This window comes from Rhinoderma darwinii, chromosome 1, assembly GCF_050947455.1.
Source record: "Rhinoderma darwinii isolate aRhiDar2 chromosome 1, aRhiDar2.hap1, whole genome shotgun sequence".
In the NCBI taxonomy this organism is placed as follows: domain Eukaryota; kingdom Metazoa; phylum Chordata; class Amphibia; order Anura; family Rhinodermatidae; genus Rhinoderma; species Rhinoderma darwinii.
Window position 1 is genome coordinate 392503994 of NC_134687.1, and position 27768 is coordinate 392531761.

A 27768-nucleotide genomic window follows, 5' to 3' on the forward strand; every position below is an offset into this window, starting at 1 on the left:
AAAGCATATAATATGTACTACTAATATACTGTATATACTACTATGCACAGTTTTTAAATCTACCTGTTTGGTTAATTGATTGTTTTATTAAAGCAAGATAAAGCCTCATTCCTTTTTATATGATTTCTTCAGATGTGTAATACAGGTCCACATAGTCGCTGGGCCTGCTACATCTGTCAAGGCCCATCTCCTAACTAGTCTATTAGGCGCCATGATGCTGATAACTACAGTGTAATTTGTTTTTTTTTAAAAAACATTCATTATTTGCGAAGTTATGAGCATTTTTCTAAATATGCTAATTTGGCCATACTTGTCAAATGAGAGGTGACTATTTATTTTCACTCTGGGCGGTGTAATGTTTTCTGTGTGATGCTGTCCAATTAGTCATACAGTTCTCTTCTTCCCAGCAACACAATGTTATCATATAGTATACAGCTCCCATTCTTGACTGTGATTTCAACTAGTGATACCACAAGTTGTTTCACAGCTAGAAAGATTAGAATCCCATCTTTCATATGTCACCAGAACCATTGTTCTACGTGGTCCACAGCTGGAGATATGGCTATCCCCCTTCCCTCCAGCCTCAGTCTCTCACACTGTGCTGTGGATCATGCTGGGCTGGAACAATAGTTACATAGTTTGTACGGTTGAAAAAAGACACATGTCCACCAATGAGAAGTGTATGACGCCAATTGATCACTGATTGGTCAGCCTCATACACTCCTCTGTACAACAACCAGTTGGTAAAAAGTAAAAACACGCCCAGTTGTCCATTGAGAAACTCATTACCATAAATCTAAACTAGCTCATAACTTGCTCAAAAATGATAGTTTTTCAAAATAAAAACCACTGCTGTTATCTACATTACAGCGCCGATCAGACTATGTAGGAGATAGAGAATTTATAATCTGGTGACAGAGCCTCTTTAAGTGTTAGCATTAGTATATATATATATATATATATATATATATATATATATATATATGTATATATATATATATATTAGTCGAGTCACATTATTATGACCACCTACTTTCGACGTTGGCAGCACGTAGCTCATGAAGGAAGTGATGTGTCGTGGGCTGGCTTGATGGGTTTATAAGGTGTGCGATAGGCTGTCTGAACACATATCACTCGTTGTTGCGATGGGTAAAAGGGGCGATTTATCAGAGATACAAAAAGGGATGATTTTTGGTTTTCGGGCAAAGGGTGGCACTGCTTCTCAAACAGCGCAGTTTGTGAACTTTTCGCGTGCTGCTGTGGTGAAAGTGTATTGTGAGTGGATAAATGGCACCATTTGGAACACGATGCAGTTGAGCAGCTCACCGTGAAAATCAACCAGGGGGCTACCAGACGTGTTTCTAAAATATCAGTTCAGCGAACCCTACTACGTATGGTGCTCCGAAGCAGACGCATGGTCATTGCTCCTATGCTAACAAAGGTGCATCGGAAAAAAAGGTTTCAATTTGCACAGCAGTATCGGAATTAAACCACTGATGAATGACAAAGGGTTGCCTACTCCGATGAGTCACGTTTTCTGCTTCATCAAACGGATGGACAGTGGAGTGTCATCAGAAACATCAGAGAACCAACACCCTGCAAGCATTGCTGGAAGAACACAAGCTGGTGGCGGCATTGTTATGGTCTGGGGAATATTTTCATGGCATTCTCTGGGCCCACTCATCCATGTGGAAGGCACTCTGAACCGATTTGGGTATGAATCCATCATTCCAGATCACGACTATTCATACATGCTGTTTGTCTTCCCTGGGGCAGACGGAATCTTCCAGCAAGACAATTCGACATGTCACACAGCTAGAAATGTCCGTCAGTAGTTGGAAGAGCACGACCAAGACTTTCAAGTACTTCCCTGGCCCCCTAATTTGACAAACACAATTGAACATTGTTGGGACCACCTTGATTGTTTTGTATGCTCTATGGATCCTCCTCCACGCACCCTCCAGCAAATGTGGGATGCACTGCAGTCAGCATGGCTCCAGATACCTGAGACAAACTACCAGCACATTACTCTGGATTTTAGCTGCTGGTCATAATAATTTGAATTGACTGTGCGTGTGTGTATGTATATATATGTGTGTGTGCGTTTTTATATATATATATATATATATATATATATATATATATATATATATTTATTCATATATATATATATATTTATTCATTTATTTATTTTTTCAACTACTTTCTGTTTTTTTATATAGGAATAATTTGTGTGTGCTTACCATACTAGCCCCTCCCCCCCCCCAAATCTTATATGATTGCAGGTATGTAAGTTAAAAAAGCCAAGATAATATTTCTCAAGTTAAATGATAGAAAAATGTAAAGACAGGAATAGTTGTAAGTGATGCCCTTTGGCTTGCATGAATGTCCCTTTGAATCCATATGAGGACAGGCTGAGGCAGGTTTGCTTTGTCCATGTAGACTGCTTATTCTTGATATATTTGTAAATCACAAAGATAATATGAGATTGAGATTAATTAGTATTTGAAAAAAACGTTTAATTTTGAAGTCCGCGAACCATAAAATGAAATTCGGTGTCTGCCTAAGGGGGTACAGTGTACTTAACATTCCAACTCAGACACTACAGCTTTTACTTGTCTTCATCCAGACGTCCCTTGTCCCAGAATACACTGTTTTCAAATATCTGTCTGTGGGGTTAAGAACCAAACCGCTGATCCAGGTTTTTCTGGAACATTTTTTTATTTACTCTTAGGAAACAAAACCAGGCATCTGGCCTTCAAACTGGACGGGTGTTGTATTTAATATTAATATATATTTGTGACCTCTTTGTATGAGGTTCATCCAATATCCATTGTTTGTGATCTCTTGCAGTTCACAGGCATTTGGGCAGTTAACCTTCAGACATGTTTTTGTTTCCAGTATGGGCCATTAGTAGCGAGTGACATGCCCAGCATATTGCCCCTTACGAAGGGGGGGATCGCAGGTTGCCGATGGCAGTCTGGGGCCTAATGAAGGCCCCCAGGTCTGCCATCTTTGTGCTCCTATTAAGCCCTGCCAGAGGCTGGGATTAATAGGAACTGGTAACAATCACAATTTACTGCAATACATTAGTATTGCAGTGTATTGTACCAGTGATCTAATGATCGCTCGCTCAAGTCCACTAGGGGGGACTAATAAAAAAAATGTTAAAAATATGTAAATAAAGTGGTAATTGGAATCGCCCCGTCCTTAAAGTCTGAACTATTACAATATAACATTTAAGCAACAGGGTGAACGTCGTAAAAAAAAAACAACAGAATTTCCGTTTTTTGATCACCTTAGCTCTAAAAAAAATTTTTATAAAAGTGATCAGAAATGTACAAAAAAATAGTACCAATAGAAACTACAGCTTTCCTAGCAAAAAACAAGCCCTACCACATTGTGGGACAGATGGCACTCACTTCCTGTTTCTGTTTTCTACAAATAGTAATTGCTCATTTGGAATTTTTAGGGCTAAAGAGAATGAAAAAAGAAAACAACAAACACATAAATTTATAAACTCGAAGTATGCCTAGCATAATTTTACTATTGTCTAAGGCTTATTTTGATATATAATATTTGATTTTTAGGGTTCTGGGGTTCCTGATAGGACTTAGTACATACTTCTGGGAGGTGTTTGTTTATGTATTATTATTTCATTTGTTTTGTGGACATTAATTGTATATTGTATATTTTTACGCCACAGTTTTCTACATCAGGCACAAATGGCAGATTTGTTGCAGACATTTCTGTGCCTGTGCCATACATCTGAATGTGGATGGTAAAAATCCATGCACATGCTAATGAAACAACCCTATTCACATGTACTGAATGGATTTTTAGTTGCAGAAATTTCTGCATCAAATCTTCTACATGTGAGCATATAGTTACAAACACCCCTATATTTTGACTTGAGATATAAGGGTCCTTGTTAAACTCAGAAATTGTCGAAAGAGTTGTAAAAGAGTCCTAGTGATCATATGACGATTCACGTAAGTGCCACTAGAAATACAGGGTGAGAAACTTTCACATTCTTAATTTTTTACAAAGTGCTGAAGGAGGGCTGGGTTATGTAGTAAATTATCAAGATGGCAAAAGCTGTAAAAACTGTCTCTTGTAGAGTCTGACTCACAGTGGGGGCTACACTTTTGCAGTTGCATTGATGTCTGTGCATCTGATAGGCCGAGATGTGTGTGTGCATGTGTATATATATATATATATATATATATATATATATATATATATATATATATATATATTTATAACACAAAGAGACAAAAGAGCCTTTAACGCCAATGTATCAATATATAAAAAGTTATACATTTTATTAGGACAAACAATATATAAATTAAAAGATGAACCAGCAAGTATGACTCTAGTAAAGTTACGGAGGCCGCACTCACAACCTGCTACACACTATAATATATGGGCAAGCATGTACACATAGCTGTATGGACCACCCCACAGTTATAATCAAAGACAATGCATAGCATGGGGTTGACTGGTCAAATCAAGGGACTTATCCATGTGTGTAACAGAAGGTAAAAGAGTGTCTGCTCCGCCGTATACCCCGACGCGCGTTTCGCCACGAAAAGCTTCCTCAAGGGGATATATCAAGTCCCTTGATTTGACCAGTCAACCCCATGCTATGCATTGTCTTTGATTATAACTGTGGGGTGGTCCATACAGCTATGTGTACATGCTTGCCCATATATTATAGTGTGTAGCAGGTTGTGAGTGCGGCCTCCGTAACTTTACTAGAGTCATACTTGCTGGTTCATCTTTTAATTTATATATTGTTTGTCCTAATAAAATGTATAACTTTTTATATATTGATACATTGGCGTTAAAGGCTCTTTTGTCTCTTTGTGTTATAACTATCTGTGTATGGAGCTGCCTAGATGATTTTGGGGGGACAGTGGTGCTTTATGCAGTCTCCAGCCATTAATACAACTCTGTTTGGAGTCTATATATTTATTCATATATATATATATATATATATATATGTATGTATATATATATATATATATTTATTTTTTTATATATATATATATATATATATATATGTATATTTATGTTTATTAATATATGTATATATATGTATATTTATATATCACTCAAGAAAATGACGACAGCCCACTGCGAACACTAATGCCACCTAAGCCACTAAATATAAATAAATATGCATTACTGCTAAATCTAATTACAATAGGGAGGTTCTTGGCACAGATGTTGATCAAATTGTGTGAGCCCACCTGCCACGACAAGGCGACGACTTCTATGAGGTGGTAGCCTACGCTCCACATACACCCAGAACTGGGACTAAACCTACATTTTCTTGTGGATGGTAGGAACCAGCATTAAACTAAAATCACCCAGGGCAGAATGGGAGGAGTACAAGATCAAAAAATGGAGGCAGTCACTAACCCCACATATATGCATCACATAATCAACACAAAAGTTTGAACAGCACATTCCAACAAAATGTAAAAAAAACGTTTATACAGGTGCAAGAACACCTGTGACTGCAAATTTATACAGCACACAAGAAAATGGCGACAACACACTACGAACACTAATGCCAGCTAAGCCACTAAATATAAATAAATATGCATTACTGCTAAATCTACTTACAATAGGGAGGTTCTTAGCATACATTTTGATCAAATTGTGTGAGCCCACCTGCCACAACAAGACGACCTCTATGAGGTGGGAACCTACACTGCACGTACACCCAGAACTGGGACTAAACCTACATATATATAACTATATATGTGTATATAGTTAGTGATGCATAAGAGGTTAGACTTTGATGCTATTACTCGGCATGTTTCTTATACTGCACAGTAACCGTTTCCTGCTACTTTCATGTTTGTTTTTCTCCCTTTTATTCAAAATCTAAATGGTGCTTGCTGCAGTAACTTGGATAAATATAGCAGAGAACCCTTTTCTGGTAGAAGAAGATCTGTAAGCATTTCTTAACCATTTTTGGGAAGAATTGATCTATCTGAACTATGAGAAAGAGGGAGGCTGTGTCTGTAAATTGAAGTGACATCATATGTATTACTCCCATTGATCCGCTTTTAGACTACAGGCAGGATAAAAGGAAATGGCATCAGGGAGGAAGTATGCCTCATTTAGGCAGAGATCCCAGCGTGATAATGGAGTAATAATAGAAAACACGCCACTATCAATCGCTCGCTGCATTAGTCCACAGCACATTTTCTCTCAGAGGAGGATTTCAATGCCCTCATTGAAGTGCAGCCTGATTCAAATGGGATATTCAGCATGCCAGCTGTAGTGCGATGTTTACAATCCCCAGTCCTGGGTTGGTGCTGGGGATGTTCAAGTGCAGAATTATGTCACATTTCATGCCTGTGGAAAGGTCAGTATCCAACTGTCTCTGTAGAGCAGACCTAGAACCTGCTATTAATTGTCCTCCGCTAATGTATGGATTGACACATCATGCCTGGGACTTGTGGGTGGTCTTGCTTTTTTTTTCTTCTGTGAGACAGATGGGCCGTGTCCGGCAACCACAATTTTTTTCTTCTTGTATAACGCAGGGAGGTTTCTTTTTTAACTTTCTTATTGTTTTAATTCCTTTCACAAATACCAGGTCGAATTTCCTGCCTAATAACGTCACATATTTACATGCTGAAAGGTGAAGCCAAAATATTATGAATGCTTCAAATCATATGGAATTGTGTAAATCGTTTTGTTTTTCGATGTGATGGGGCATGAAGCAGTTACACTAAATATCACCACCTCATAACATTATGGTTATAGCCTTTTGGTGTCTTTGTTTTTAGTTTGTCGGGCAACAGGTCGATCTATTCTGTTATATTTATTTCAGTTACTGTCATGGATCTGAATCCGATTTTAATACTGAAATACTCATGAGAATATATTGGTTTGATCAGCTACGATCAAACATATTGTTAAGACTGTGTTCATATAACATGCAGGAATATTAGCACTTCACAATACATCCATTGTTTACACTTCATATCGCACTATTAACAGCATATCTATCTATCTATCTATCTATCTATCTATCTATCTATCTATCTATCTATCTATCTATCTATCTATCTATCTATCTATCTATCTATCTATCTATCATCTGTCTATCTATCATCTGTCTATCTATCTATCTATCTATCTATCTATCTATCTATCTATCTATCTATCTATCTATCATCTGTCTATCTATCATCTGTCTATCTATCTATCTATCTATCTATCTATCTATCTATCTATCTATCTATCTATCTATCTATCTATCTATCTATCTATCTATCTATCATCTATCTATCTATCTATCTATCTATCTATCTATCTATCTATCTATCTATCTATCTATCTATCTATCTATCTATCTCCTATCTATCTATCTATCATCTATCTATCTATCTATCTATCTATCTATCTATCTATCTATCTATCTATCTATCTATCTATCTATCTATCTATCTATCATCTATCTTATCTATCTATCTATCTATCTATCTATCTATCTATCTATCTATCTATCTATCTATCTATCTATCTATCTATCTCATATCTATCTATCTATCTATCTATCTATCTATCTATCTATCTATCTATCTATCTATCTATCTATCTATCTATCTCATATCTATCTCATATCTATCTATCTCATATCTATCTCATATCTATCTATCTCATATCTATCTATCTCATATCTATCTATCTCATATCTATCTATCTATCTATCTATCTATCTATCTATCTATCTATCTATCTATCTATCTATCTATCTATCTATCTATCTATCTCATATCTATCTCATATCTATCTCATATCTATCTCATATCTATCTGTCTATCCGTAGATAGATAGATATTTTTTTTGAATAAATAACTTGATAAGTCATATCAGTGTCAGGTTTCAGCATCATTTTCATGATTGGTGACATATTTAATGAAAAATAAAATAAATGAGTGCACTAATTACACCTGGACTCTTTATTTGTATGAACACTATTATGGATTACGGATTAATTGCAAATAAATTCATTTCTTCCCTAAAGAGTTATAACTATGGACAAACATTTTGCTTTTGGCGACTGTAAACACTGTAAGGCTATAGCACTAAGCAGTTTGATTTTCAGTGGAATTGTGTGGAGACACAACATCGTTTTTGTTTTTAGAGAAAGTTGTCATAAGAAGTATTCAAGGTCATTTTTGTTAGCGGCGTTATAATCTCCTGAGCGTTTTAAGTAACCTTCGCAATTTGTATTCTTTTGATTTTAAAATGCTTTCATTGCTTCACCTCCTAATGTATTTTAGCGTGCCCATCATGTGTAATGTATTTGCTCATTATATTTACCGAGATAAAAATCCTATGCATGTTGTTTTTTATTATTTGCACTTTGCAGCAGTCTTATCTTTTGTTTTGCATCAAGTATTTAGTGGTCATATTTGTACTTTTAGAAATTCAAAACTTACACCGTTATTTACTGGTTAAGATTTACTGGGATCATGCTAATAAGACATTTCCTTCGAATTAACATTTTATTCACATCTCATGTTTTTTCTTGGAAAGCTACATTGCAGTAATAATAATAATAATGTATCCGAATTTACGCTAGTATTAGAATACATTATTATTAGTTTCTGATTTTATCAATGATCAGCACATCACTTTATATGTTTTTTGTTTTAGATTTTAAAGTTCCATACATTTTCTCTAAAATAAAGTGGACACAAGTGATTGAAGAAAAATAAAACGCAAACAACAAATAATTTACTAGTGGAATTATTTCAAATGAAACAATATGTTTGTATGTGTGATGCTGTTTAGATTAACCTGCAGATATATGATCCCTTCAGGTATGCGGAGCACATCTGGCCTCAACTGTACAACAAAACTTTGCTTCTTGATAACTTAAACCTACATTTTCTAAGATAAAACGTCTTTATTGCTAGAAGGCAGAAATTTGAGGATGGGTTGAAAACTGAAACGCATTCAGTAAAATGCAAATGGGGTATAATTTAAATGTCAGTCGTGGCGGTAAGATAAGATACAGGAGGCCTGAGGGCAGCCATTGTTGTTACGAACGTTTCAGCTGTCATAAGCTGTCTGGCAACTGGTTAATTTATATTGGGTTCGAACACCTGGTCTTTAACAATACAGAACATGCAATTGGCAGGAATTTACAAGGAGAGAGCATGACATGAACCCGTCAAACTTGTAATGGATCAAATAATACCATTGTAAAGGAATATATATAATTTAAGGCCTGTAAAGAAACATATGTATTTATGGGCAGCTGAGCATTTTCTCATGTGTTGTCTTTAAAGTAATTGTGTATGTATATATCCCGCTTCCTTACTTTCTAAATTGTAAGGCATTTCCTTAGTAAAACATTTCAAAGTAGAAACGGGTCTCTGCGTTCTGTAAAATTCTGACATGAAACAAATGCTTTATATGTGCGGAAAGTCTGGTGACTTTTTTTTTTGTAGTTCATCCTAGGTGAGGCTGAGACGAATATGAATGAAAAAAATCTGAACATTATTTAAATGAATACTTTAAAAAATATCTTTATTTGATCTATGTGTTTATCTTATGGTATAGCATACTTGTTTACACAGAACTGTCCCTTCTAGGCTGAGGATGTGCAGACGCGTTTCACCTAGAATTACAACAAGGCTCAGTCACTACACTCCTAGAAATAAGCGAGAAGATGTTGAGTGGTGTATGTCTGGGTTATGACCCAGACTCTTATTATTATCTTCCACTTTTTCCGTTATCCAGAGCCCCTGCATTACACACCCAACTCTATATCGGTAAAATACAGCTTTTTAATACCATACAACAAACAGCATATCGCTTGTGATAGAAGTCATGAGTGATTTTCATTATTTGATGAATTACACTGTAGGGGTGTTGTGTTCCTTTATGTGTTTCTTATTCCTTTCAGTGTATTTGATGGATTTATTTCCTTTACATAATAGACTTTTAATGGAGCTCTATGAGAATGACTTATATGGATTGTAATATTGCTTTTAACAACTGGTGTAATCATTTGTTTGTTCACAGTTTGTTCCAGATCAGCTGGTTTTGCTTTTGGATTTGCTGTTGGAGGAGAAGACATTATGTGCAAAGACACTGCAATGCCTAAAGAAGACCTACAGCTTGCAGGAGCAGGATGCGGAGGTAAGGTCCAAATGTCCCACAGATGGCTGCCTCAATTTTGTGTTTTGTATCATCTGTTTGGATGTGCGGAACCATCTCTTAGAGTACAAATGACTATGTAGTCACTGTACAAATCTTAAAATATACTGTGAAATGAATATATTTCTTCATATGGTCCTTCGTTATTAGCGGTTTCTTCAAACACGCTTCAGGTACAGATAGCTGTGGACAGTTCATTGTAATACTAAAGCATCTATAGTATAGTATATACTATCTATTTATTGCAACATTCTGCTATGTTACTGTACATAAAACATATGAACTCAATATTTGTCTAGTTATTAGCGTATGTCATCAACTACCACTCACTGATAAAAATTGTGATAACCTTGAAAAATTGAGCACAGAATGTTTTGTAAAAATAGTGATAAACTCATCTAGCAGTGTTAGATTAAGTAGCAAGAATTAGCGCTCTCTATAAAATATAATAACATAAAGTGGAAGTCAGTAGTTACTGGTGTATATGTTTATTACATAAATGCCTTCTGTACATTACCCATAGACTATGTCAATTCACTCCTCGTAAGAAATAGAGATTTCAAGTTGTAATATCCTTGGAATAATTACTTGTAACCTCACAAAATGCACTTGCAGTCTATAAAACTAGCTGTACATATAGAGGCTATAACACCATATAGTGGTTAAGACCTATAAAAGTAACTACAATTTACTCATGCTAAATGACAGTCTTATATGTAACCGTGACGTGCTGAAGCAACCTCAACATCACAGACCTCAAATAGGTAGAGATGGTCATATGTTATGGCTCATGCTATTAAAATGTGAAATGGCCGCAGGCATTTGCTTCCCGCATGGTCTCGCACTCTCCCTAGTTACTTTCCATCCTATACTAGCTTGGAGGTGTCATAATTCAATAGAATTGATAAATGGGAATAAACTGCAACTTGAAAAATATAAAATGAATTGTATAAAATACTCACAGAGGTTGCCCTAGCTATGGATAGGATTTCTTACCTACTTTTTCCAGTGAAATCTGATAATGATATATGAAAATGTAAACATGTTGAAATATTAAGGCCTATAGGGCTTATGTAAGCTTTAGCAAACGGTCAGGAATGTACGTATGGTACATCTTATTTTGCACTTATGCCCCAGCATTTCTCATTGGTTGCTTAGGGTCATAGTCTATTATTTAATCCTTTGTATCAGTAAACCATAAGCCTTTGGTTTATACATTAGTGGTCATCATGGGTCCCCAGTGATAACCGCTGATCGCAGAGGCTCTCAGTGGTGGAGTTCCTGTGATCCGTTTCACTTTGCGGTGTCCACATACATGTCCAGACCAGATAACCTGTCCTGAAATTCTACCGGTCTAGTAATGAGAACTGAGGATAATATGCATACATTATAAATTTTGGTTTAATTTACTTTTCTCAATAGCAGCTATAATTGATCAAAGTATCTGTTCTTTTATATGAGAGCCATGGCAAGGAATGTTTCCTAGCTGTGAGCAAACAAGCTGAAATGTCCATGTTCTTTTCAGACCCCAGACTTAAAGAGGCTCTGTCACCACATTATAAGTGCCCTATCTCCTACATAAGGAGATGGGCGCTATAATGTAGGTGACAGCAGTGCTTTTAATTTAAAAAAACTATCTATTTTTACCACTTTATTAGCGATTTTGGTTTATGCTAACGAGTTTCTTAATGCCCAAGTGGGCGTGTTTTTTCTTTCGACCAAGTGGGCGTTGTACAGAGGAGTGTATGACGCTGACCAATCAGCGACATACACTTCTCCCCATTAATTTAGACAGCAGAATTGCGTTCTTACTAGAACACGATGTGCAGCCACATACACAGACATTAACGTTAATCAAGTGTCCTGATAATGAATATATATGACCTCCAGCCTGGACGTCATGTATTTTCAGAATCCTGACACTTCTGAATCTTTTCTGTGAGATTTCCAGCAAGGGAAATGAAATCTCGTTTACCTCGTAATCTCGCGAGATTACGCGTGGCTTGCTGGAATCTCACAGAAAAGATTCAGAAGTGTCAGGATTCTGAATACACATGACGTCCAGGCTGGAGGTCATGTATATTCATTATCAGGACACTTGATTAACGTTAATGTCTGTGTATGTGGCTGCACATCGTGTTCTAGTAAGAACACCATGCTGCTGTGTAAATGAATGGAGAGAAGTGAATGACGCTGACTGGTCACTGATTGGTCAGTGTCATACGCTCTGTACAACACCCACTTCGTCGAAAGTAAAAACACGCCCACTTGGACATTAAGAAACTCATTAGCATTAAAGCTAAAAATAATAAAGTGGTTTAAAATAGATAGTTTTTCTAAATAAAAAGCATTACTGTCACCTACATTATAGCGCCGATCTGCTTATATAGGAGACAGGGCACTTATAATGTGGTGACAGAGTCTCTTTAAAAGTAGGATGGAAAAAGCTTGCAGTGTAAAATACCAAGAAGGACTATGTTAGGCAGTTTAGAGGGAGAAGCAGGAGTTAAGAGTCTGGACTGAGAATGAAGAACAAATAAGGCAAGGAGAGAATTTTGAGTAACTGCATTGGAATTTACAGATATTCACAGGCAGGCAGTTCAGAAATTTCTTGGGGTTTGTTACTAACGTGGATATTTTCTAGCAGCCAAAATAACTGGAATGGTTCTGCACAGATTTTATAAGAGATGTTTGCCTTTTTTTGTCCTTTTGATGCCTAAGTGTATTACTTTAGTGATACCTTGTTTCATACCTGTCAAGTCTCCTGGAAATGAGGGAACACATAAGCACATTCAGACAATCTACACTCTTTATGTGTGGCACTATCTATTCCCTTTTCATTGACAACAAGTCAGGATTGTGCAAACAGCTGTGAAAGATATTCAATCCTTCTCTTTTATCACTCACTAAACTCCCTAGTTATCTCTCATGAAGGGCTACATATTAGACACCTTGATTTGCTGCTTCTTAAAAGTAATCTAAGCTTGAGGGTGCTGTAAATGTTCATAGAACGTATCCAAAATGTAAACCAATTCTATACACAGTCAGGACATGCATGTTGGGGGTAGACGGTGCCCACCGGGCACCACAATAGTCTACAAATACCCACTCACACCATGCAATACCAAAAAATTCAGACGTGCTGTTGAATTCCGCTGTAGACAGTCCGCAGTGGAATTCTGCAGCAGCCGTTTTTTACATTTGTTTCTATACATTTTTAGGAAACTTAGTTCAGACGTTGCGGAAAATAACAGTGCGGAAATCAGGCTGCGGTGCAGAATTTTCCCTCCGCAGCATGCTCATTATGTTACGGAGAAGAAGCGGAATTTCACTGCGGATTTCAGCCTTTGCAATGCAAAAACTGAAATCTGTGGCAAGTCCGCTGTGATGTCTGCAACGTCTGAATTACCTGTCAAATATGCAAATGTTGCTGCAGATTCGTTGCGTAATTGCCCCAAATCTGCACCAACATTTGCAGCGGAAACATCTAAACGTGGCCTAATGGTGTTTAAGGAAATGTGTACTCCGTAGTATGTATTTGCTTTAAGAGTTCTGATAACATGTGTGAAATTGTAAAAGAAACCAAGTAGACATGACATAGATTTTGTAGGATTATTATATTATGCCAGGACAGCTGACAAAGAGAGTTCACCCACCATGTGAAACATCTTATACAACTATACAAGTGAAGCCTTTCTTCATGCTGCTCAGTCAATTATTAGGGTTTAAGTCTCGGTGCATTACGGACCCTCATCATTTGTAAAGCGTGACTCTATAATGACTCTCTTGCACTAACCACAGTACAGTAATATGCTTATCACAGGCTGTGGAAGAACCTGCTTCTCATCCTCCGCCTTGAGCCGCATACGACACTGTTGTAACAGTCTGCTGATGTAGACATGTAAGAATGTGTTTATTTACGTAACTAGGTATTTTTACTCCCTTTCCGCAGGAGCTTTTCTTTTCGATGACTTTTCATATTCTCTGATTCTTAAAAAGGGTGAAAGAACAAATATGGTAGAGTTAAGAACTGTTCTGAGCTCTAAATATCCTTATAGGGCAATAGAGATTTGTCTCATTTTATTCCAACCTTTTTGACATTGTTTATACACATTTACAGTTGCCAGACTGTTATTTTTAATTAGTTTGCAAACATACTTTCACTATATATAGTAATTAGAATGTATTTTAATCGTAGCTGAATACCAGTGAAATGTCAGTTCTATAACAGGGAGAAGAGCGACTATGAAGTGTGGAATAAAGCAGGACAGATCTCATTCTGGTGTGTCCGACCACTGAAGTAGTACTTACGAGTCGCTGTGTTTGCATGTCTTACACACACAAGATATCCTGGAAACAGAAGAGAAAAGATCAGTCTTAACTGTCAATAACTGTGAATAAAGTATGTATGCTCCCCCAAAGAATAGAACACTATGACCTTTACAAAGTCTGTATCTCCAGCTCTCATCTTATCAGTCAAGGTGATATCAAGGACTCCATAGACTTCCTTAAGGTGGAGATAACATTGTCAGGTCTTTTAGTCTACCAGTAAGTACTGTCTCTTCACTTAGATGGTGCGGATATTACCAGTTCTATTTTAACCCCTTCCCCCTGCTTGCATTCTGGGCCCTAATGTCCAAGCCATTTTTTACATTTTTCCATTGTCACATTCGAAGAGCTGTAACTTTTTTATTTTTGCGTCGGCATAGCTGTATAAGGTCTTGTTTTTTGCGGGACGACTTGCAGTTTTTATTGGTACCATTTGAGAGTAGATGCGACTTTTTGATCACTTTTTATCACATTTTTTTAAAGTCAGGATTAACAGAAAACAGCAATTTTTCCATTGTTTTTTATTTTATTTTTTACGGCGTTCACAGTGCGGGTTAAATAATGTAACAGCTTTATAGTCGGGGTCGTTACGGACGCGGCGATACCAAATATGTGTAACTTTTTTGCTTTATTGTATTTTTTTTTTAATAGTAAAGCATTTTGTAAGGGGAAATAGTGGGTTTTTCATTTTTTTTTTTTCACTTTTTTTTTTAAATTAACTTTTTTACTAGTCCCACTAGGGGACTTCACTATCCTCCGATCGCTATTATAATACACTGCAATACTTTTGTATTGCAGTGTATTACTTCTTGTCCGTTTAAAACGGACAGGCATCTGCTAGGTCATGCCTGCGGCATGATCTAGCAGGCATTCGCTCCAGGCAGACCTGAGGGCCTTTATTAGACCCCCGGCTGCCATAGAAGACACAGACACTCGGCGATTTTATCGCCGGGTATCGGTGGGAGAGAGAGGGAGCTCCCTCCCTCTCTCCAAAACCATTCAGATGCGGCGCACGCTATTGTGCACCGCATCTGAAGGGTTAAACGGGTGAGATCGATACTAATATCGATCTCACCCGGCAGAGCAGGGACGCCTCCAGCCCTCAGCTGCCTCTGGCAGCTGAGAGCAGGGAGATTTGACAGCTCCCTGCTCTGTTTACTTTATTCTACAGCAGCGCCGTAGAATGGCGGCGCTGTAGAATAAAGCCCATTAATGACCGCCGTGAAAAGGCTTATCGGCGGTCATTAAGGGGTTAAAAGCTTGAGACATTGCAGTAAGTTTCATGTTCACCACTTTTGTATTACTGATAAAGTGCTTGATACATACGTACGTTATTCACTGTGCAATAGTAAATATACATGTTTTTTCCCTTGAGTAATATATATGTTTCACTGGATAAATACCAATGGGAATTTTTGGGTTAGAACCTAACCTTTAATGTGAGATTTATTTATGTTATATTTATATTAGATTAAATAAATCTCACATTAAAGGTTAGGTTCTAACCAAAAAATTCCCATTGGTATTGATACATACGTACGTAATCATTTATTTAGGTAATACACCCAGACAACTGAGTTTTTATTTTGTCAGACCAGAAAAGTTTTTGCACCCCTGATTTAAACTGAGGTCCGCATTGTCAGATTGCGCTACTTCAAGGGGCTGCAATCAAATTTTGGATGCTTAAGCCTTACCCTACCTGCACATATGGCGGCGAAATATGCATGTTATACATGCAGATTTTTATGTGGAATTTGATGCAGATTCTTACACAGCTTTCACCCTTCTTGTTGAAAGGAGTGAAGTGCTTGGTAAAAATCTGCAACAAACATTTACATGCTGCGGATTTTAGAATCTGCACCGCAGGTTAGTTTCCGTGAAGAAAATTCTTAATTCTTTTGTTAAAACCTCATCCACATAGCAGATACTGTTTTCCGCTGCAGATTTTCTGTCCGCAAATCCAGATGGAAAATCTACAGCATTTCCGCTACATGTGCAGTTTACAGACGTGTAGGATAGACCATACACAATGCATAAGATTTTCTTTTTTTTGCGGCTGTTTTTTTCAGTGTGGACACTATTAATAATAGGGAGCCCTTTGGCACTAAAAATACTGTAAAGAACTCTGCTTGCACTATTAATAGGTATGCTGCTGAGACTATTAATAATTGGAGCACTGCTGGCACTATCAATAATGGGAGGCACTGCTGGCCAAGGGGCTTCTTGACATAAAGTTTGGGGGGACAGGGTGGCAAAGACTTTGTAAGGGGAGGAGGAGGGCAGCGGGGACACCAAGTTGTATAGGCTTTGTGGGGGATGAGAGACAAGGTATTAGGGGCTTTTTTGGGGGCACAGGGGAACCACAAGGTAGCAAGGGTTCTGAGAAGGCCAGTTCTGGGGGAGATACAAGCTAACAGTGGCTTCTATAGGGTGAGGGGCAAACACAAGATGGCAGGGGTTCTGTGTGGGGAGGGAGAACATAACCTGCAAGGGGCTCTGTGGGGGGCGGCGAAATAGGTGGCAGGTGCAAAGTGGCTGAGAGAAGTGTCTAATAGGAGCCATTAAAAAAATAAAATAAAGCCTACAACTGAATATGCTGCCTGTACAGAAAACAAACAGGCAGCAACTTCAGGATCTCCCTGACCTCCCTCCCTCCCTCCCTCCCACAGAGAAGAGACTGTATTTACTCACTGTCTGCTACTGAGACATAGCTCTGCTGTTCTGCTGCTAGACTCTGCACTATCTTCTGCTCAGCAGCGGAAACACGATCCCTTCAAAGACAGAAAGGAGAGAGAGCAGGGAGCAGTGGAGATAAAAGGCATGTGATGTGTGACCTCCCATACTCTACAGGGAAGAGGGAGAGGGGAAAATACCATGTGTTCAGTGTACAGAACATTACACTACAGACAGTACATTAGTGACTAATCTTACTGCAGATAAACCATTTCCACACTATTTTTAATGACCAGAAAACCCCAGTATTTAAAGGGAATGTGTCGCTAGAAATTTTTATTTTATTTTTTTCAGTTAAACAATTAGTATATGAGTTACACATTGTTTTTTAATTTTTTTAATTTTTTCACAAGTCAGGAAATATTATAAATTAGATACTAATTTATAACATTTCCATGTGCTGGACACTAGAGGGAGCAGTTCCCAAAATTGCAGCATGGTCACTGTGGTAAAGTAACCTCATTTATTTATGCTGCAAATTTGGGGTGGACACACTCTCCTCTAGTGTCCTCACACAATCCCCCCTCCCTTCTTCTGGCTAGTGCCAGGAGAAGGAGGGGGTTTGAAGGTCTTCAAACCTCCTACACTGTATGCCGCCATTTTCTGAGCGACTGCACAGTGTAGGAGGATTAGATACAGGGCTCAGCAAACAGTATCACACGAACATAAATTACCTGCTCCTGCCGCCGCCGCCTCCGCTGGTCTACGCTCCTTGCGCCTTCGCTTAGTTGAACATATGGCCGGAAGCCGCGGCCGGAAGTCGTCATCTTACTGCCCGGCAGCGGCTTCTGGTCCACATGAAAATGGCGCCGGATTTCGCTCTACGAAAGAGCTTCATTTTGGTCTGTGTTGGAGCGGTGCATGCGTCGTTCCCACACAGACGTCGTACGCTTCTGAGAATGGAACGGCTCCCGTTCGCATTCTCTATGGGGTTGCATGTGCCGTATTCTATCTATGTATGTGTCGTTAATCGACATATGCAGAGATGAAAAAAAAAATAGCAGCCCCCATAGAGAAGTAAAAGTAAGAACACAGTAAAAAGTTTAAAGTCACAACACTAATAAATACAATTTTTGTTTATATATTATTAAAAGCAATATAATAAAAAAATCATGACACCTTCCCTTTAAGAAATAGGTGCAACAACACAATTGTAGTAAACATATATTAGGCTATAATGCACATTGGAGTTGTTCATGAATATGGCATTTAGATAATGGTCTTTACTTGCCTTTGAAATATAAGTAAAGATCATAGAACTATACAGCCGACACAGCTGCTCGGCTCCGTTAGACTTCTTTAATAAGTTTATCTGATTATGGCTCTTCCAGTCTGCACACTAATGATGTTATTGTGAAAGGATAATACTGTGTGCTACATATGAAGTCTTCAGGCTCTCTATCATTAAAGAGGCTCTGTCACCACATTATAAGTGTCCTATCTCCTACATAAGGAGATCGGCGCTATAATGTAGGTGACAGCATTGCTTTTTATTTAGAAAAACTATCTATTTTTACCACTTTATGAGCGATTTTTAGCTTTATGCTAATTACTTTCTTAATGCCCAAGTGGGCGTGTTTTTACTTTAGACCAAGTGGGCGTTGTACAGAGGAGTGCATGACGCTGACCAATCAGTGTCATACACTTCTCTCCATTCATCTACACTGCACTAGCGATATAGCTATATCGTTATGTGCAGCTACATACACACACATTAACATTACTGTAGTGTCCTGAGATTTCCAGCAAGGCAAACGTAATCTTGCGAGATTACGATGTAAACGAGATTATGTTTGCCTTGCTGGTAAACTCACAGAAAAGATTCAGACGTGTCAGGATTCTGAATACACATCACGTCCTAGCTGGAGGTAATGTATATTCATTGTCAGGACACTGCAGTAATGTTATAGTGTGTGTATGTAGCTGCACATAACGATATAGCTATGTCGCTAGTGCAGTGTAAATGAATGGAGAGAAGTGTATGACACTGATTGGTCAGCGTCATACTCTCCTCTGTACAACGCTCACTTGGTCTAAAGTAAAAACACGCCCACTTGGGCATTAAGAAATGACACTCTGTTTTTATGTTTGTAAACAGAAAAGCACGTGGTGCTTTTCTGTTTTCATTCATAGTTTTTACTGCTGTTGCGCGAATCACGCGCGGCACACGGAAGTGACTTCAATGGGTGCGTGATGCGCGAAAACGCACAAATATAGGTCATGTCGTGAGTTTTACGTGAGTTTTACGCAGCGGACACACGCGGCGTGAAAATCACGGACTGTCTGGATGGCCCCATTGACTAACATAGGTCCGTGCGAGGCGCGTGAAAATCACGCGCGTTGCACAGATGTATTATACGGTCGTCTGAAAAAGCCCTAAGTTATACCTACAAGCTTTCTTCAATACGTTTATTGGCACTTAAATCTACGACTCCAGTCGTGTAGAGTGAGCGGTATTCTTACACTTTAGAAAGGAACATTGTTTTAGGTTCTATAAACATGTATTGATTTTACACCAGACTAATATAGTCACCAGCCTGGAAAATACATTTTATAATTCATTCAGAATTAGTACCATATTCTCATGTGAACTCAGACTAGGTCTTTAACCATGTAGAGCTCACAAAATACCTATCACCTTAGGTACAAGACATTAGTTGTCAATCTGTATTCTAGTAATTTGTTTCTATTAAATAGAAAAATTACTAATAGTATTGAAAAATATTGTAATATAAAACAATTGTTCTTGGACTAGATTCACACATAGCAGATTCGTTGCAGACATTTCTGCGACTGAAACTCTGATCCATACATATAAATGGGTTTGTTTCTGCAGAAGGTGCACAGATTTCAGGAAGCCCTATTCAGATGAATGGGACAGTTTATGTCCGTAATGGACGGAACGTATTTCGGCCGCAAGTCCCGGACCGAACACAATGCAGGGAGCCGGGCTCCTAGCATCATAGTTCTGTACGATGCTAGGAGTCCCTGCCTCTCCGTGGAACTACTGTCCCGTACTGAAAACATGATTACAGTACGGGACAGTTTTCCCGCAGCGAGGCAGGGACTCCTAGCGTCGTACATAACTATGATGCTAGGAGCCCGGCTCCCTGCACTGTGTTCGATCCGGGACTTGCGGCCGAAATACGTTCCATCCATTACGGAAGTAACATGCTCGTGTGAACCCAGCCTAAGGCCTCATGCACACGACCGTAAAAACTCCCGTTATTACGGGTCGTAATTACGACCCGTAATAACGGGCTCATAGACTTCTATTGGCGACGGGTGCCTTCCCGTTTTCTCACGGGAAGGTGCCCGTGCCGTTGAAAAAGATAGAACATGTCCTATTTCAGGCCGTAATAACGGCACGGACAGTCCATAGAAGTCTATGGAGCTCTCGTAATGACGGGTGGCTACATGTGTGCACCCGTCATTACGGTAGCGTTGCTAAGCGACGTCAGTAAATAGTCACTGTCCAGGGAGCTGAAAGAGTTAACTGATCGGCAGTAACTCTTTCAGCACCCTGGACAGTGACTACCGATCAGTATAAACCTGTAAAAAATAAAAATAAAAGACTTTCATACTTACCGACAACTTCCTGCTTCCTCCAGTCCGGTCTCCCGCCCGTTGCCTTGGTGACGCGTCCCTCTCGACATCCGGCCCGACGTCCTGGATGACGTTTCAGGCCATGTGACCGCTGCAGCCAATCACAGGTCAATCACAGGCTGCAGCGGTCACATGGACTGCCGCGTCATCCAGGGATGTCGGGCTGGATGTGAAGAGAGGGACGCGTCACCAAGACAACGGCCGGGTAAGTATGAATTTCTTTAACTTTTATTACAGAAAAGGCTGTCCCTTCTCTCTATCCTGCACTGATAGAGAGAAGGGGCTGCCGATTAGTGCAGTGCTATTTTGCCGCCAAAAACGTGCCCGTAAGTACGGGTGGAATACGGGTGACACCGGACCCATATTTACGGGCACGGGTTCGTAAATACTGGTGCAAAACGGGTGGAATACGTGTGACACCGGACCCGTATTTACGCCAGTATTTACGGGTGGGAAAAAATACGGTCGTGTGCATGAGGCCTCAGAAGGTAGAAGGCAGCCAGATGGAAAATGTCAGATCACACGTGCAATTCACACAAGCCATTGTTAGGCATTCAGTAGTTTCCTGGTGTGGAAAGGAGTTGATGCAAGAATGGATTTTGGAGGAAGTCTTGCTCCGTATTGCTATCAAGATTATCTGGTATCCACCCCAACTGTTAGGCATTATTTATAAGCCACTATTAGCCAGGCGTGACCGATATAGACATTAATGTGGTTATTTCAAAACCTGTATATTTTAGAAGCAAAACCAGCAGATTTTTGAATGCTTTCTGGATGCTCTTTATGTAGGATTAATAAAATTATTTTTTGTGATGAATTTCCACAGGTTATATTGTAATAGTTACATTTTACATTTATAAAGGTATTCAGATTAAATACTTACTATGGAGATGACTTGTTTCTGACGCTGCCCGTTATCACTCAGTACAGCGTGTCCCATCCCCAATCTGCTGGTGTTGAGTTTACTCCATTGAATTGGCAGCTCTCTGATGCGACAAAGCTTTAGCCCTGAAACAGTATTATTATACAATCCTAGTTCTACCAATTTGCTCCAATGTTTAGAAAGATTTTTCCTACCAAATACATTTATGGCATGTACACAGGATGTGCAATACTGTAAAGGCCCTTTTACACCGACCGATATTCGGCCGGTGCAGCGAGCGCTGATCAACGAGACCTTGTTGATCGGCGCTCCTTTGCTTCTGTCACATGGAGCTATGGATGGGGTCGAGCGGTCATTACTCCGATCGCTCGTCCCCATACATTATTATCATGTCGGCAGCGCGTGTGCTACCGACAACGATAATATTTTACTTTTTTAAAACGATAAAACCAGCAGATGATCGAGCGTTTGCTCGTTCATTTGCTGATCGTTCCCCTGTTTACACAGGGCAATTATCGGCAACGACGTCTGCACGATAGTCGGCCAGATAAGGCTGGATTCACACATGATGGTTTTGAGACAAACACAGGATTGGAAACAAAAGAGAGAAGAAATCGGCACCATTCAGCCATAACATTAAAACTACTGCCAGGTGAAAAGAATAACATTTATTATCATGTTACGTATAGATCAGCAGCACTGGACACACAGCTGAGGTGGATGCACGCCTCCTAGGTCATAGTCCAATGACCCTTCAATGTAGATAGAGGAAAGTGAGACAGCACTACCAAATGAGTGAAAAAACAGAATCACTTTTTTCACTCATTTGCTAGTGCTGTCTCACTTTCCTCTATGTATTATCTTGTTACAATGGCACCACTCAAGAGGTCGGCTATATTAAGCAGCGGGTGAACAGTCAGTTCTTGAAGATGATGTGTTGAAAGCAGGAGAAATGGCAAGTGTACGAATCTATGTCTGGGTCATGGGCACCCAAGTCCCATTGATAAATGCGGGGAGCGAAGGCTAGCCCATCTGGTTCAATCCCACAGAATGGCTATTGTAGCATAAGTTGCTGAAAAAGTAAATTCTGGCATTGATCAAAAGCAGTTAGAAGACACAGTGCATTGCAGCTTCCTGTGTTTGGGGCTGCATAGCTACAGACTGTTCAGAGTGCCCATGCTCACCCCTGTCCACCGCTGAATGTGCCTTCAATAGACACATGAGTATCAGAACTGCCTCATGGAGCAATGGAGGAAGGTGGCCTTGTCTGATAAATCATGTTTTCTTTTACATCGCGTGGGATTGCCAGGGGTCTGCCCCCTCCCTCCTAGCACTCACTTTGAATTTACTGCTTTTTCCGTCTCCTCAAGACGAGATGGACTGAAGGACCAGGAGGGAGCAGAGGCAGAGAGACACAGTCACAGAGAGGCTGCTGCAGCTCCTAGTAAGTTTTATATCTCACCCCAGTGCTGGATTCACAGCTACACTGCTTATAACTGCTCTATGTGTCCTCCATATTGCTGCTGCTTCTTTATATGCAGTGTTATTCCACACATACGACAGCCTATTCTGAAAAATCACCTAAAAGACTAGGTACGCTTTAATGTTATGGTAAGACTCGACTGAAATTAAAGGTGTTGTCCAGGAATAAATTTTATTTCAATTTTAACTTAATTGGACATATTTAATAATATTCCTAATATAGTGTCTGTTTACCTGTGCCAGCATTACCGTGTCCTGATCTGTGGTCACTTGACCACACCAAGGGTAAATTTTTTATTTCCTGTGACGTTCCGTGTCTTTGCTCAGCGAGCACTTCCAGCTGAGAAAGGCACGTCACATCATCAACTACATTTACAGGCAGTGGGCCGGGCAGATGTTTCATGAGCTCTTCAGAGCTCCGCCTCCTCTGGTCCCGCCACCTGTAGACGTTATTGATGATGCGCCGTGTCTCTACACAGCAGGAATTTCTGGCTGAGCAAAGACACGGAGCGTCATCAATTATAGTACACGCCCCCTCCTCCTCCTGTCTCGTCATCCACACCTCCTCCTCCTTCTTCACTCTTGGAGCTCCCGCACTGAAGTCCATGTGAGAAGGAGGAGGAGCGGAATCCCTAATCCCTGGCCACAGCGTTGCCGTAGCTGTGGCCGGGGTTTACGCTCTAGGAGAAGTCCCTGACTTGGACATATATGGACAGTGACTTCAGGGACTTTTCCTGGAGCGGTCCCCCTACTCCTGAAACTGAATCACCGGACACAGAGGCTGGAGATTCCTCTCCAGGAGAAGTCCCTGACTTCACTGTCCATATATGGACAGTGACGTCAGGGACTGCTCCTAAAGTGGAAGCCCCGGCCACAGCAGCCGACGCTATGGCCGGGGATTCCGCTTCAGGAGAAGTCTCTGCCTTCACTGTCCATATATGGACACAGTGACGTCAGAGACTTCTGAAGCGGAAACCCCACCGCTGTGGCCGGGGATTCCGATCCAGGAGAAGTCCCTCACTTCACTGCCCCCCCATCTCCCCCTCACGATCCGCCCCCCCCCCCTTGCCATGCTCGTGGCACCCCCCTCCCCCCTGCAGACCTGCTCTAACTTCTCCCTCTCCTTGCAGGCTGTCAGTAGAGGGAGGACAGTAATAATAAAACACTTTTTTTTTCTTCAAATCTATCTATATCTATCTATCTATCTATCTATTCTATCTGGCTGTGTGGCATTACCTACAGGGGGGTTGTGTGGCATTTCTTACAGGGGACCGTGTGGCATTACCTACAGGGGAGCTGTGTGGCATTGCTTACAGGAGGGCTGTGTGGCACTGCTTACAGGGGTGCTGTGGGGCACTACCTACAGGGGGGCCGTGTGGCATTGCTTACAGGGGGCCATGTGGCATTACCTACAGGGGGGCTGTGTGGCATTGCTTACAGGAGGGCTGTGTGGCACTGCTTACAGAGGCGCTGTGTGGCACTACCTGCAGGGGGTCTGTGTGGCACTACCTACAGGGGGCTGTGTGGCACTACCTACAGGGGGGCTGTGGGGCACTATCTACAAGGGGGGCTGTGTGGCATTGCTTACAGGGGAGCTGTGTGGCACTACCTACAGGGGGGCTGTGTAGCACTACCTACAAGGGGGTCTGTGTGGTACTACCTACAAAGGGGTCTGTGTGGCACTACTTACAAGGGGGGCTGTGTGGCAGGAAATTGACAAATGAAATTCATCCGTTTTTAAAACAGACAAGGAAAAAAACGGCTGCAAAATTGGTCAAAATCGTCCGTTAAAAATGGAAACGCGGCCCAGAACGAATGCAAAACGGACCAAAACCGCCGTTTTTATCGGCCGACACTCGGACCCTGTCGTGTGAATAGAGCCTAAAGGTAGTTGATGACACGCTGTGTCTCTACACAGTCGGAAGTGCTGTCTTAGCAAAGACACGGAGCGTCATCAATCATAGTACACCCCCCCTCCTCCTCCTATCTCGTCGTCCACGCCTTCTCATCCTTCTCTACACTTGTAGTTCCTGCACTGCCTGGCCGCCTTGTCTCTCCTCTAACACGCCCCCTCATATACATATGTGTGTATACAGATAGAGCTTATATATATATATATATATATATATATATATATACACACACACAAATATATATATACACATATCAATAACAGGATGTGGTTATATTGATCTGTATATCTATCTATCTATATAATAATACGTAAATAACAGTGAGGGACACTTACATACATTTATAGTAAGTTATGTCAAAAAAATAAAGTTTTACCATTGTTTGGAGTAGTGTTTGGTGTTTGCTTCACTATAAGGCTGGGTTCACACGACCTATTTTCAGACGTAAACGAGGCGTATTATGCCTCGTTTTACGTCTGAAAATAGGGCTACAATACGTCGGCAAACATCTGCCCATTCATTTGAATGGGTTTGCCGACGTACTGTGCAGACAACCTGTCATTTACGCGTCGTCGTTTGACAGCTGTCAAACGACGACGCGTAAAAATACAGCCTCGTCAAAAGAAGTGCAGGACACTTCTTTCAGACGTAATTTGAGCTGTTCTTCATTGAACTCAATGAAACACAGCTCAAAATTTACGGCTGTCAGAGAAGCCTCGCAAAATGCGAGGAGGAGCTTTTACGTGTGAAACGAGGCAGCTGTTTTCTCCTTGAAAACAGTCTGTCATTTCAGACGTAAAAACCTCTCATCGTGTGCACATACCCTAAGGCCCTGTTCACACAGTTTTTTGCAGGCAGAAAATTCTGAATTTTGAGGCAGATTTTGATCTGCCTGCACGCCGTTTGCCACGTTTTTTGCTGCGTTTTTTCACCCACGGCCATTGAGCGCCGCGGGCAAAAACTCCACGAAAAATGCTTTCTCTGCCTCCCATTTATGGGAGGTCAGAGGAGTAAACGCCCGAAGATAGGGCATGTCGCTTTTTTTTCCCACGAGCCGGTTTGAAATAAATGGGAGGCATTTTCGGACATATTTTGGTGCGTTTTCCGACACGGCTTCTGCGTCAAAAACGTGTAAAAAAAAAACTGTGTGAACAGGGCCTAAGGGTAAGTTCACACGCTTAATAAAAAACGGCTGAAAATACTGGGCTGTTTTCAAGAGAAAACAGCCTCTGATTTTCAGCCATTTTTTAAGCAACTCGCGTTTTTCGTTGCGTTTTTTACGGCCATTTTTTTAGCTGTTTTTCCATTGAGTCAATGAAAAACGGCTCCAAAAACGGCTCAAGAAGTGACATGCAATTCTTTTTCGCGGGTGTTTTTTTACGCGGGCGTTTTTCAAAACGGTCGCGTAAAAAAACTGCACCGTCAGAACAGAACGCCATTTTTGCCATTGAAATCAATGGGCAGATCTTCTGCGTCCGATTTTTCGGCCGTTTACGGCCTGAAAATAAGCCGTGTGAACATACCCTTAGGCCCTGTACACACAGACTTTTTTGATGCGGAAAGCGTTTTTTGCAGCGTTTTTGCCCGCGGCGTTCAATGGCCACAGGCAAAAAGCGTGCAGGCATTCAAGACAAAATTTTGAGGCAGAATTTTCTGCCAGCAAAAAACTCTGTGTGAACAGGGCCTAACACTGGATCTCTTGGAACTATCCAGCAACAGGTGAGGAAAATGTGGTGACTGGATTGTGTGTACCAAGATGTCTGACATAGGTGGAGTGGGCAGACTTAGATTTATCAGGCTGTGAAAGGGGCGAGGGAGGGAGATGGGTGCCTGTACTTAGATCATGGATAGATGGAGGCACAAAGGATAATGATGATTATTTGTGTGTAAGACCGTGTGCAGGGAGGGAGCTGGCTGTAATTCGTAATTAGAGCAGGGAATGACCTGTGAACATAGAGGGGCGTGGCAGTATGCAAATAGCTGAGATGCTAAGGGAGGGGGATGCAAGCTGTCTCCTCAGATGCAGCAGGGGATCATGGGTATGGTGGGTTACAAGACAGGAAACAGCCAGGACCAGAAGCAAGGGGTAAACAAACGGATACAGCAGCAGTGACAATGGAGATCAAACAGAAACTGGTTAGAAGTTTAATAGGGGTTATTAGGGAAGGCAAACCAAGGCTGGGGGACTCTTTTTAGCAAAAGAAAAATTTCCTGGACAACCCCTTTAATAGTGTAGCATTACCTTATACAAACAGTCCATCTCTTGATATTGCGGTTGTTGATTTTTTTTCCCATTCCATTTTATTGCATAACATTCCCTAATCTGACTCCTTCCCATGGCCCCCCATTTAGATTAGTCATCAGAATTAGATTCCGTAACACTCCTTCTCTTCACGTCCGTCATACACGGATACTGGCTGGTGCCCGGCTCATGCAGCTTTGTGTACCGCCCCATGTGTATAAAAATGGCCGGACTATTGTACAGAACAAACACTTACACTTTGTGTCTCCCTTATTTCCTTATAGATTGTAAGCTCTTGCGAGCAGGGTCCTCACTCCTCCTGTCTGAATTGTATATTAGCTTTGTGACTACGTAATGTCTGATATTGTCTGTTTTATGTT

General features: G+C 40.4%; 1 protein-coding gene across 1 annotated transcript in view; it reads left to right on the forward strand.

Moving 5' to 3' along the window:
- Nucleotides 1-27768, forward strand: part of AOPEP (aminopeptidase O (putative)) — a 546765-nt gene that overhangs the window by 500217 nt on the left and 18780 nt on the right. The window contains exon 14 of the mRNA XM_075828817.1: nucleotides 10066-10182. Coding sequence (XP_075684932.1) covers nucleotides 10066-10182 — 117 coding nt within the window. The remainder of the gene's footprint in view (nucleotides 1-10065; nucleotides 10183-27768) is intronic.